The 13,689-nt window shown below is 39.3% G+C and overlaps 1 protein-coding gene across 1 annotated transcript in view; it reads left to right on the top strand.

The window, feature by feature from the left end:
* Positions 1 to 13,689, top strand: part of LOC150089580 (TBC1 domain family member 19) — a 456,806-nt gene that overhangs the window by 9,238 nt on the left and 433,879 nt on the right. The window contains exon 3 of the mRNA XM_090390037.1: positions 2,754 to 2,826. Within this exon, the coding sequence (XP_090246163.1) occupies positions 2,754 to 2,826 (73 nt within the window). The remainder of the gene's footprint in view (positions 1 to 2,753; positions 2,827 to 13,689) is intronic.

Here is a 13,689-nt window from a genome sequence, read left to right as displayed (position 1 = left end):
TGTAATAACGAGGTCACGCAAAAGTGTCAAAATTTTACCGTTTTTTTTTTTCTTTTTTTTTTCTTGGTACATACTATGTCTAAGAATAACAATAAATAATAATAATATCAAAAATAAATTAATAAAATAAAATAAGATAAAAACAAAAGCCCTGTCTAATAATAGGAATAACATTTTTTAAAGATTTTATTTTATTTGTAAGATAAACTAAGAGAAAAGCAATATTAACAGAAATGAAAATATTGTACAGTATATATTTTGATGTATACAATATTTTAGTATCACAGTAAAAAGAATTACAATTTTAATATAAAAGGAAACATACAAACCATTAACTTTTTAATAAATTAATCTAATTTAAAGAAAGAATCCAATGTTGTTTGCACAGCACAGACTTTATCAAATGCAGTAGTTGTTTTTTTTATCAACATTACTGCAGGCCAACATATTCTCTGTTATGTTCAATGCATTTTGGGCATCTTTGCCCAAAATGCATTGAACTTTCTTCACTTTTGATGTTGCTTGTGACAAAAACATCATTGTTTTGTTTGGTACCCCAGCAACTGTTCTGGTGTTGGTGTTGCAGTGGTAGCAACTTCATCATCCACCTTCACAAACTCTTCAAATTCGCCAACAAAATTCATATGCTTCTTCAAATTCCTCCATTCCTCAATGTTCCTATCACATTCATCTGCTGGACCATGTTTTTCGGTGATGTTTTCTCCTCTTTCTGAAGCAGTTGATTATAACACTTGATGGCACCTCCATAGCCAGGTGGGCAGGAGCAGCAGTGTGTAGTCGCACGCTTCTTGATTAGACCTAGGTTTGAGCCTGTGACCACCAAATACAGAGGATGTGGAAAGGTCAGGGAATGACCACCGCATATCCCCGGAGCAATATGGCCTTAGTTGCTAATGCTCCTAAAAACCAAATAACAAACAAACAAAACATAACACTTGATGTAATACTTTCCGAGCAATAACAAGATTATGGATAGCATCCAAGACATTCCAATTTGGCTGCAAATTGTTCCCTTCTTTGTTGTGGATCAAGTACCTTATCAGGTGGGCTCTATATGCTCTCTTGAGGTTATAAATAATGCCTTGATCCAGTGGTTGCATTAAACTGGTGGTATTGGGGGATAAAAACAACAGCCGTATATTTCTCAACTTAAATGTCTCAGCAGAATGTGCTGTACAACTGTCTAGAATCATCAAAATGTTCCTTTTTTTTCTGAAGCCATTCTTCTGTCCAAGTTTGATAATCAAGACTGATTATCAAACTTTGATAATCAGTTTGATAATCAAACTGATTATCAAACCATAAGCCAAAGCACTTCTATTGGCCTCATAATACAGGGAAGTTGGTTAACTGCTTTAAAACATCTTGGCTTGGAAAACTTACCAATCACAAGTGGGCGTAGTTTTGTACTGGCATCTGAATTGCAGCATAACAGAACAGTGAGTCTTTGTTTACTTAATTTTCCACCAGGACAAGACTCTTCTTGAATAGAAAATGTTTTGTTTGGCAGCAAATTATAAAATAAACCTTTCTCGTCAAGATTAAAAATATCTTTTGCCTCATATTTTTCAAGGATGGACCGCACAGAACACAATCAGTCTGTAGCCTTTTCTTTGTCGACTAATCCAGACTCACCGCAAACATTTTGCGAAACCAAGTTATTCCTGTCTTTAAATCTTTGGAGCCAGACACTGCTGCATTTGAAGTCGCTAATCCCATGTTGCTGAGCTAGATAATTTGTCTTTTCTTGCAAAATCAGACCTAATATTGGCAAATTCGATGCTCACATTTGTTGGTACCACTCAAAGTTTTCTTTCAAGCTCCTCGTGTTTTGCACCACGAATTGTGTTTCCTGTTTTTCATCGCTGCTCTAGTGTCACACACTTCTTCAAGTCTTTTTCGGTTTTTCAGTATTGTAGGTAAAGGGATGTTGTATCCTTTGCAATTTCTGTTTTGCTTCATTCCATCCTATCAGCCTCTTGTATAATTTTCAGTTTAATTTCCAGGCTGAATTCCATCTGTCTACGTTTTGTCGCCATAACAGCGCTAGATAAGGTTTAATATAAACAAATTTTAAATTAATTTAAAGACAAGTTCTGAAAAAGACATCAGCTCAGATAAAATGGCACAAAAAATACATTGCTATATACGATAGCAAAAGACTTTTTGAACTGGGGTAACAATTGCAACTGACCTTATTCCCATGAAGAGCGAGGGAGTGCATGTAAACAACTTAGAAAAACTTTTTATTCTTTTGTTAATTTAACAACTCGTCCTTCAGAAAGATGTTTTTCAGAGTGCACTTGACATTGTAGCTACCATAAATTTCTTTTGTTTACACAAAACTAATTTCTAACAAGTCAGTGCCATCCTTCAGGAAGTAGGGGGCCAGGGGCAATATTCGGATCACTCTGCCAAGATTTGTATTAAATATACAAAATGACAATATTTATTTCTCACGTGGTGAAAAAGAACTTTGTAATACACATTAACCGAATTTTGTAATAAATGAATATATTTACATAGAAAAGCCTATCGTTTCACAGGAGAATGGTATGTGCTTCATATAAACAAGTACTTTGTATTAACGAGATTTTGCTGTAGTTTCCAAAGTTTGTAATTAATTTTATTTATTTCCTAAAATGTATGCACATCTATTTTGAAACCATCTCTATGTAATGTATTATCCAAATATACAGATATATTCAAATATTTAATATATCTTTGTTTAGGATCTCATTACTAATCCAGAAATAACAGCCTTCGAACTTGAAGGTAAAATACAGTGCTTTTTAAAGGAATCAGGTAATAATTAAATTATTCTTACTCTGAAAACATTTTTATAGTAAATTGAAATTAACCTTCTGTCACTTGCCCATTGATTTTAACAAAGAAACGTGTGTGGTGTCTGTGTGATACTGCTTTTGGTTTTAATTTTTATTGTTGTTACTGAATTGAAAATGGTGATTTTTTAATTGCAATTTAATAAACTCAATTAAAAAATATCAAATGAAAATAGACGAGGGAAAACAATAATAATATAAAAGAAAGTTTTTAATATATTTTTGAAATTCTTTGGTCACTGGCCCCCAGATTGAAACACTGATACTCGCATGGCATCCGGCAGATGCAATGTGAATGTCCATATTTTTTATCAGCTTTTCACATTTAGCCAGCAAAATCAAAGTTCTACAGCAAGATTAGAGATCTTACTCTGATGTCTCACGCACCACGTGGGAATGGGAGTAGCCTAGAAAAAAAGCAGATGCTTTTGTACATCTATCTCTTTTTAACATCTGTTAAATGGTAAACAAAAATTTAATGTCTTGAAACTTGCAGTACTTTGAAATAAAAACATAAAATACTGTATAACCAGGTGGAGAATATTTGTGGAAAAGCGACACGGTACAATTTGAATTGGTTTACAAATTAAAAAAAAAAAACAGGAAAATTATAAAAATGTGGCAATTGTCAGATACCATATTAGCTAAGGAAGGCAAAAGCCACAATAAATTTAATTTTATCATTTTTATAATAAAAATTATAATAAAAAAAATATACCATACAATAGCTGATATATACACATGTTGTGCATGCATGCATGAATCAGATTTATCTGATATATATAACTGCCATTTCATTTAAAATGTTTGCTGTTCATCAGATTCTCATTTTGACTTTGATTGACAAAATGATGCAAGAAAACAAGTTTTTTAGTACAGTCAGTCCTCGTATAACACATGTTTACACTACACGAATTCGATCATACACAAGTTATAAATAGGGGAACGATATCTTATATAACACGAACCGAATTTGCTTATGCACGATTCGCCTTTGTGTTTACAAGAAATGGCAGTCAAATGCAGATCACCTCAGCCGAGCCGACCAGGCTAGCCGGGTGGGTAAAGTGCCTACCTGGCAAACCAAAGGTCGAGGGTTCGAATCCCGCCTCAGGCTTGGATCAAAGTACTATAAAAACCTTGGGAGGTGCATTATGGCCACAGAAGCCGATGCGCCAACAACTACCAAAAGAAAAAAAAAAAAAAAAACCCCAACCGAACGCAACATGATAGGAATGAAGAGAAGATTCTGAAAACGTATTTATGTTTTTTATATCAGTGAAGGGGAAACACATTTCACCATAATAACATAAAAACCAACATAATTCCAGCTATCGGTATAATCGCAATGCAATTAGATTGAGTTTACTACAAGTTTATAACAGATTCCACTAGTAGAAACGCAACTGGAAATTGTTTTTATTGTTTTATGGTAGTAACCCCTAGAAATGTGAGGTGTTAATAGTGTATCTCTGCCTTTACGGTGTTGTTTATTCAGTTGCTACACGCGCGCAGCTTTGTTTATTTGTATCAAGCGTGCCTCCTCGTTTTGTAATTGTGCTTTATTCCCTAAAAATGAGTAAAATTCTTAAAAGGTGTGAAAAGGAAGCGTCCTGGTGAAGACACTGCAGATTCAGAGAGAAAAAGAAAAGCAATAACGATAAACAGAGGTGGACTGGGTCAAAAATTCTTACCCAGGAAAATTTATAGTGGCCTCATACTATGGTTTATGGCCAAAATTACACTGGCCTCCGGTTGTTGTTTTTTCGTCTAATAAAGTTCTTTAAAGTTGGGAGTGATTGGAGACAACTGAATTCTCATGTCAGGTGCTACATTCAGTCTGTAATGATGTCCGCCTCTGTCGATAGAGAAAAAAATATGAAATTGTGAAACGCTTTGAGTGAAATGAAAGACTATGTGATATTGCACGTGTACAATGAGGCAACGCCGAGAATTACAAAGAATGCAGAGAAAATAAAAACAACTTTCATAGCAGGAACAACTCAAAGTGTAATTAAAATCCATTACATTAAGACACAAAGAATTGGAAGAGATGGAATGGCTGTCATCTGTTTGGATAGAAAATCAAACAAAAAACAAGTTTGCTTATGATAGAAGCAAAAGCATTAGCAATATTTTATTACGTAATAGTCGTAATAAAATATGTAACTATTTTATTACGATTATTTATTGTATTTGGTAATGTTTTGGTTACAAATGTGTGTTCAATTTTGGGTGGTCGGCATCTAACCCTATTTTTCCCATAGGGCCTGTTGTTTATATTGCACAATTTTGCATTGCACGAGGGTTTCTAGGAACACAACTGTCGTGCTATACGAGGACTGACTGTATCAGCCCAAAAAAAAATAAATAAAATAAATAATAATAATTAAAAAAACATGTGTCACTTTTTTTTATTTAATTTTTTAACCATGTCTTATAAGTTTTTGGACAATCCCTCCCTAAATTTAGACAAACTTCCAACATCCAAAAGAGCAGGTGCAGCTGTGAATTTATTTAAACAGTCACTCATTATATGATTTAAGAATTTCTAGGTGTTTAACATTGACAAATGCAAAGTACTGCATATGGGTAGCACTAATCTCAGATTAACATACCAAGAGTGTGGTACTACCCTCAGGGTATTGAAAGATGAAAAAGACCTGGGGGTAATTGTGCAGTCAAATATGAAATTCTCTGAGCAGTGTAGAAAAGCACATGTGGTTTTGTCAATGATACAGAGGAATTTTGCTAGCAAGGATAAGGAGGTGCTTATTCCGTTGTAAGGCAATGGTCAAGTCACATCTTGAGTACTGCATTCAGGTCTGGAGGCCCCATTTTGAGTGGAACAAAGAGATACTCTTACCAGGAAAGGCTTCAGTTCTGCAAATTGCAGCATCTGGAGACTAGGCTCCTGCAAGGTGACCTGATTGAGGTGTTTAAGGCTTTGGATTGAGCAAACATTGGGCTTCCTCTTGCTCAGCCCACACACATGAAGGGGTATAAATTCAAATTGAGGAAGTTTGCCTTTAGTCAATGGATGGTTGATTGCTGGAAAAAATTTCTGTCTGATGTGGTTGAAGTGGATAGCTTGAATAAATTCTTTTTCAGTTTAGTTCTTTCTTGAATTTTCAAGAAAGAACTAAACTGAATATTCGGGTGACATGCAAGTCAAGTGGACCCAATTTCGGCAAAGACCGGACGGTCTATGACAGCCAAATCCTCTGCTTGCACTTTCACAATGGTGAGGTTGTTAGTAATCCTGGGTATAACCTCCATGCACAAGTACATGGTGGGTGACCACCCAGGTGTGAACCAACGTAAGCAAGGGTCAAGGTGTGGCGCCCACACCACATGGAAGAATGCCACCCCTCTATGTTACCAGGCAGTACTAGGTGGTAAGCATGAATTGTTGAGGAGGCTTCCACCCTGCAGTGGGTTGATAATGGCTGCACTTTACTTTTTTTTACTAGGTGGTAGATGACTCTCATCAACTGGTGCAATACCACCACTTTGCTTATTGGAGGCAAACCCATGTTTAGTCTCTAGAGATAAGTTCCGGTCAACCCTTTCCTATCTCTTCCATCATGCAGTATGATTGATGACTTTTGAGGTTATGATAAATGTCGTGGCGAGATCCAATATTCCTTACATTTCGAGGGTACAGCTCTAAAACAGGTATACAGGCCGGCCGCTAGTTAGTATACCGGACCGAACCTATTGGTAACTCTCTAGGAGGCTTCCGGATCAGCTAGTGTATAATCTTGCTACCTCTACTCTGCCAGATAGTGACTGAAGGGAGTCCGAGTAGTGTCTATGCAGGGAGCATTGTCAAGGCCACGTTATGTCAAGGACCTGGATTTATTCTTACCATGTGGACGCTATATCCAAAAATTTCATTACTTCATACAGCATGTCCCACCCACTTTTTCTTACTATTGAATACACCATGAATTGTCAAACTAATAGAGCAAGCTTATCTGCAAAAAGATCCAAACCTCCCAAGCACTTCCTAATTTATTTCCCAAATATACGTGGTCTCAATTCTAATCTCAATGATGTCCATTCCCACTTGCAGTCTGCCAAACCCCATGTACTTTTTCTGACAGAATCTCAGTTATCAGTTGATTCAACTACTGCTCATCTCAGATGCCCAAATTATTCGCTGTATGATTCCTTTCACCTCAGAGGTGGTACTTGCCACACCCCTGTGCATATGTCCATTCTGATATTCCCTGTCAGAGACTTGGCAATTTGGAATCTTCTCTCTTTGATCTTCTCTGGCTTAAAATCTCTCTACCTCATTGTGTCAAATTCATCTGTTGTCTCTACCATTCTCCCAACTCCACTAATCACTTGGAGCTCTGACTTCCTCTCTTTGCAACTTGACTTTCTCCAGTCCAACTTTCCTAACAGTGAGGTAATTTTCCTTGGTGATTTTAATGTTCACAACTGCAGCTGGCTTCCGTTTTCTAGTCACACCGACCCAGCCGGTCGAGATGCTGAGGCTTTTGCAATTACTAATGATCTTGCACAGTTGTTCATTTACCTTCAAGAATACCGGACAATCCTAATCATACAGCCGACACACTTGATCTTTTTCTCACAAACAACCCTTCTAAGTAAACGGTCGAAGTGAGAGGTCCTTTAGGCACCTAAGATCACAACTTGGTGATTGTCTCTTCTCCAATGGAGCCTTTATCTCATGGCTATTCCCAACCGTGTGTTTTTTGGCATTACAAGAATGCAAAATGGGATGACCTGCGAGATTTCTTTTCTTCTTTTCCTTGGTCGGATTACTGTTTCAAAACTTCTGATGTCCTATGTTTGCTCAGATTGTGTCAGTGAAATTATTCTTGCAGGAATGGAATCCTTTATCCCACACTCCACTTTAAAACCTCGTCCTTTATCTAAACTTTGGTTTTCCAATAAATGTGCATCATATGCCTCTACTAATGCTAATGCTTTGAATCATATGCCTATACTAATGCTGTTCAAGAGAAGAATGTTGCATATTGTAATTGGCTAGTTTCTGATTCTTCAGTTTCATTTTCTGCCTAGACAAAAGCTTGCAACAATTGTAAAGCAGTTATTAATCAGTCCAAACTAGAGTTTGAACAGGCTAAGAGTAGAAAACTTGCTTCTTGCCCTAATGGTAGCCGAGCATTCTGGTCTCTTGCCAAAGCTTTTGGCCGCAACTTTTGCCCATCTCTGCTCCCACCTCTGTCCAAACCAGATGGTTCTGTTGTCACTTCAGCCAAGGATAAAGCTGACCTGCTAGCATCCCATTTTTCTTCCAACTCATGCATTAATGATCTTGTTAAAACACCTCCCACCATTTCCAACACGCTCCATTGAATGCCTCCTGTGGTCTTCCATCAAAAGGATGTCAGAAGGATTTTGACGAATCTTGATGCTAAGAAAGCTCCAGGTCCCGATGGTATTTCTCCACTTGTTCTCAAAACCTGCTCCTGAACTTACTCTTATTCTTTGCCGCCTTTTTTCACTTTCTTATTCGAAAGGTGTTTTTCCTTCTGCTTGGAAATTTGCTCATATCCAGCCAGTTCCTAAAAAGGGTGACAAATCCCTTCCGTCCAGTTATCGTCCCATTGCAATTACTTCTACTCTTTCTAAAATAATGGAGAAATCAATTAACCGCCAGCTCTTAAACTACCTAGAAATCTTCTGTCTGATCAACGATCACCAGTATGGATTCTGTCAGTGTCGATCCACTTTTGATATTCTGGCTTATGTTACCCATTTATGGACTAATTCAATGGAAAGGTTCGGTGAAACACAAGTAGTTGCTCTTGACATCTCAAAGGCTTTCGATCGTGTTTGGCATAAAGGTCTTCTAAACAAGCTTCCATCTTATGGTTTGCCAACTGTTTTTAGTAATTGGTTATCCAGTTTTCTCTCTGATCGCTCACTGAGGATGATGGTAGATGGCTCTCTGTCTTCTAACTTCTCCACTAATGCCGGTGTCCCCCAAGGTTCAGTTCTTTCTCCCACTCTTTTCCTCTTGTACATTAATGACCTTCTTCCATTGACTGGAAATCCTATCCATAGTTTTGCCGATGATAGCACATTGCATTCTACTTTCCATTTTGAGAAACCTTGCCCTGCTTAATCAGCTTCAACTTCTCGAAAATCTGCTACCAATTCCTTAAATGCCGATCTTCAAGTAATTCTCCAGGGGGCAAAGAAAACCTAGTTGATTTCAATCCTTCTAAAACTCAGTCTTGTATTATATCTCGCAAAAAGGATTTTTCCGCTCCTGTGCTTATCTTTAGTGACACTCCGATTTCTAGGCAAAATGATATATCTATTTTTGGGATTACCCTGACTTCTAATCTCTCTTGGCACAAGCACATTACAAATATTGCTTCCTCTGCATCTGAAAAACTTGGTTTTCTCTTTTGCTCTTACTCTTATGCTGCTGGACTTCCAGACTAGCATCACTGGGATCTAACGCCCATACCTTGGTTCCAGGGTTACATCTTTGGAATCCGGCGTGTGCAGCCGTGCGCTGCAACCTGTAGATTTCGGAAAGGGGGATTGAGGGGGGTGGTTGAGGGGCCCAGCCTTAATACACCACTTTGGCCCCTGCTTCGACAAGACGGGAGGTCCCGGACCGGCCCGGCCCGGCCCGGCCCGACTGGGATCAATCAGCAGGTGGTATTTTACTGCTAGGGTCAACTGTGTTCCAATAAGTCTCCCTCCCTATGGTCCTGGGATGGGATAAAGACTTATTGGTAATGTGGGTATGGTGCTACTAAGCGAACTCGGCGTCCCATTCGTGTACGCAGTACCTGCTAGTTCACGAGTGGGTGTCCCCTCGTAGGGCTCTGTGGTGGGTGAGGTACTTAGGCATCAGACACTTTCTCTTTACTCTCATGAGTAATTTAAATCCCTCTTTTTCTGGGCCCTACCTAATCGATCGTCGGAAGAAAGTGAGAGCAATTTTGCTAAAAGAGCCAGAACTGAGGAGAAAACACCATCTGTGACACCGCTTTTCCTCATTCTCCATTCCGCCGGAGAGCAGTCAATAGGGAAAATGTCACCCTTCTTTATCCAGAAAGGATTAGAAGGGATGGCAGGTTCACCCAAATCCGTGAAACGGCTGCATTCTGGAGATATCCTAATTGAAGCATCGAACACAAATCAAGCAGAAAAAATTTTGAAAGCCACATCTATAGGGGGAATACCCATTATCGTAACTCCTCACAAAACTTTGAACTCTTCACGAGGTGTCATATCAGAGTAGGATCTTCGTCACGTTTCTGAAGACGAGATCTGCTCTGAATTAAAAGAACAAGGAGTAACAGCTGTCAAGCGAATATCCATGCGTAAGGATGGGAATCTCTTCCCTACCCGAGTTCTCATCCTAACATTAAACACCCCAAGGCCTCCAAGTTCCATCAAGGCAGGGTACTTAAACTGCCCAGTGAGGATTTACGTTCCAAACCCACTGAGGTGTTTTAAATGTCAAAAGTACGGCCACTCACAAACAGCTTGTCGTGGTAACCTTGCCTGTGCTTGATGTGGTGCTAAAGATCACGAGAGCAAGGAATGTATAGCTCCTAAGCCTAACTGTATTAACTGCCAAGGAGAGCACCCTGCATACTCTCGAGCATGCCACCAGTGGAAGGACGAAAAGGAGATACAAAAGTTAAAAATGGAGCTTAACATCTCCTAATCAGAGGCTAGAAAACGCATACAACCAATAGAAAGCGGGAAGCCTTCATATGCTCAGAAGGTTTCTGCGAAATGCACTGTCGGTACACAAACAGAGATGACTGTACCACCAAGAGAGTCATTCACGCCGATTGCACGCTATTTATTAAGTTCACAAAAGCCCACCAAAAAAACGCAGTCAGCTGCTACTCCTATATCCATACCTCCTAGTGCTCCACCACTACCAAAACAAAGTGGTAAAGAAAAGCTAAAAAGTTTGGAAGAGCCACCGGTAACCCGGAAACAATGGATGTAGAGACTAAGGAGGTACCGGATGAATCAGTCTTGGAACTCTTTGCGGAGGAAAAAATGGACACTGGACAGCGTCCATTCTTCCCCAAAAAAGATAAATCCAAGACTGACAAAAGTAAGCCCTCAGCACCTCGGAAGCCACCTGACGGACCCACCAAGCCAAAATAATGGCTAAATTCCTACAATGGAATTGTCGTGGATTCCGGCGAAATACTGATGACATGAAGGCCCTCCTGCAAAAGTACGAGCCAGTTTGCTTTTGCTTGCAGGAGACTTATCTAAAGGCAAATGATAACCCAACCATGCATAATATAACTCTTTTTCGTAAGGACAGAATTGCGGATGGTCCTGCTCACGGAGGAGTGGCTATCCTTGTGGGGAACCAGACCCCAGTTCAGCCCTTGCTAATTACAACCAGCATAGAGGCTGTTGCAATTTCCTTTACAGTGGGATTTCTGTTAACTGTCTGTTCAATTTATTTGCCACCTGGGACTGACATCTCCCAGGAAGACCTTGATGATCTTCTAACGCAGTTGCCTCCCCCTTTCTTACTTCTCGGGGATTTTAATGGACATAACACCCTGTGGGGTAGTGCTAACATCAATAGAAGGGGACGAGTCGTAGAGCGAATGCTAAATGACAATGACATTTCATTTCTAAATATTGGAACAAACACTTTCATCCACATGCCTACCTGTACGTTTTCTGCCATTGATCTCTCTATGCGCAGAATGCGCTGGTCCCACAGGAATTAGTAGTTGTTGGTGACTCTATTGTTAGGGAAACGTTGAACATGCTTTGTAAAAAGGATAGGTGGAATAGGACCAGGGTATGTCTGCCAGGGGCAAAGGTTGATGACGTAGAGCGGATATCATCTTTTAAGGGCACAAAAGGTGATATAGTTGTACACGTTGGCACTAATGATATTAAGAGTAGGAGACCAGCGGAATTACTTAGCAAGTACAGGTCACTGTTGAAAAAAAGCTGTGAATTAGGGTTGAATTTGAAAGTGTCTGCAATTCTGCCCAGACACGATAGGAGGGAGTATATGATGCGAGCCTTGTCGATCAATTCGGCCCTGGAGGGATTGTGCAAGGCTCAAGGGGTAGAATTTTTTTCAGCCTGGACTGTACTTGTTAACAGGAGAGATTGCTTCTACAGGGATGGGATACACTTAAATAGAAAGGGTGCAAGAATTTTTGCTGATGCTGTCGAGGCAGCGTTAGGTGGGTCGGAAAACTGCTAATTGGGGGGGATACAAGGACTAATAGATTAACAGTAGCCACTGGCAGAGGTGGAAGTGATTCTTGCACTGCTTCTATTGAAATGAGCAGAAGCCTGAAAAACAAGATGCAGGATATTTCAGAGACTGCTGGGAGTAATTGCGGTACAAGTAAACACATGGGGTGTGTTAGGGTAGCTAAGAATAGAAACAGGTGCATGTATACCTGCATGTACACCAATGCTAGGAGTTTGGTAAATAAATTTGATGAATTTGAGGTATTGCTCAAAACATCAAAGGCAGATATTGTTGGGATATCAAAGACATGGTGTCACACAGATATAAGGAATGCGGAACTGGAATTTGGGGAATACAATTTGTATAGAAAGGATAGACAGGACAGGAGGGGAGGAGGGGTTATGCTATTAGTTAAGAAACACATAAAGTCCAAGGAAGTGAAGCCAGTCGACATCGATGGACAGGGCAGTGTCGAGTCAGTTTGGTGTGACATAAGCATAGGGAAATCAAAATTAAGAGTAGGAGTGTGCTATAGGCCTAATGACTCTGATGAGTATAATAAGATATTGTACAGGGAAATAGAGTGGGCCAGTAAATCAGAGAGTCTTGTAATGGGGGATTTTAATTTCCCAGATATTGACTGGAATTTGTGGGTTGGTCACTCGCACACTAGCAAGGCTTTTGTGGATTTATTGGATGATTGTTTTCTACATCAGCATGTTCGTGAGGCAACACGAGGGAGCAATACTCTTGATCTGATTATCAGTAGTGATTCTTCATGCATTAAGAATCTGCAGATAAATGAACCACTAGGTGGCAGTGATCACAGTGTGTTGAAGTGGGATTTACTCAAGGAGGTAACTACCATCAGAGGTAAAGGGAAGGGTTTTTGTTTTCGTAAAGGTGACTATGATGGTCTGAGACAGTATTTAAATTCTATACAGTGGGACCAACTGATGATGTTACCAACAGCAAACTCAAAATGGGAAGCATTCAAGGAACTAATCTTGGAGGCTACCAGGCTTTACATACCAACTAAGAAATATTGTTCAAGGTTTAGGCCTAAATGGTTGTCAGATGAACTAATGAGACATGTGGCAGAGAAGAAAAATGCATGGGATACATACAAATTAATGGGTGACATGGAAGCCTATGATAGATATAAGTTGGTCTGTAACCAAGTCACAAAGGAGATTAGGCAAGCAAAGGCAGATTACGAAAAATCCTTGGCAAAGGATGCAAAGAAAAACAGAAAAGAGTTCTTTACCTATTTAAACTCAAGAAGGAAAGGGATGAATCAGATTGGTCCACTGGATATTGATGGTTCAACAGTTGAGGATCCTGCTCAGGTGGCTAACAAACTAAACGAGTATTTTGCATCTACATTCACGGATGAGGAGTTATTCAGGAAGGAGAATGATGTAGGTAAAGTAAACATTGGCAGTGAGCTGGATGATTTTGTAATAACTGAGAGGAAAGTGGAGGAGAGATTGTTGAGGATAAACATAAAAAAGCACCCGGGGTGGATGGGATCTATCCAGTTATATTAAAGGAGGCAGCAAAGGAAATAAGCAAACCCCTAGCCATAATTATGAG

This window comes from Mastigoproctus giganteus, chromosome 2 (assembly GCF_048544385.1).
Source record: "Mastigoproctus giganteus isolate SK-2022 chromosome 2, ASM4854438v1, whole genome shotgun sequence".
Lineage (NCBI taxonomy): Eukaryota > Metazoa > Arthropoda > Arachnida > Uropygi > Thelyphonidae > Mastigoproctus > Mastigoproctus giganteus.
This window is presented reverse-complemented; position numbering and strand designations above follow the sequence as displayed.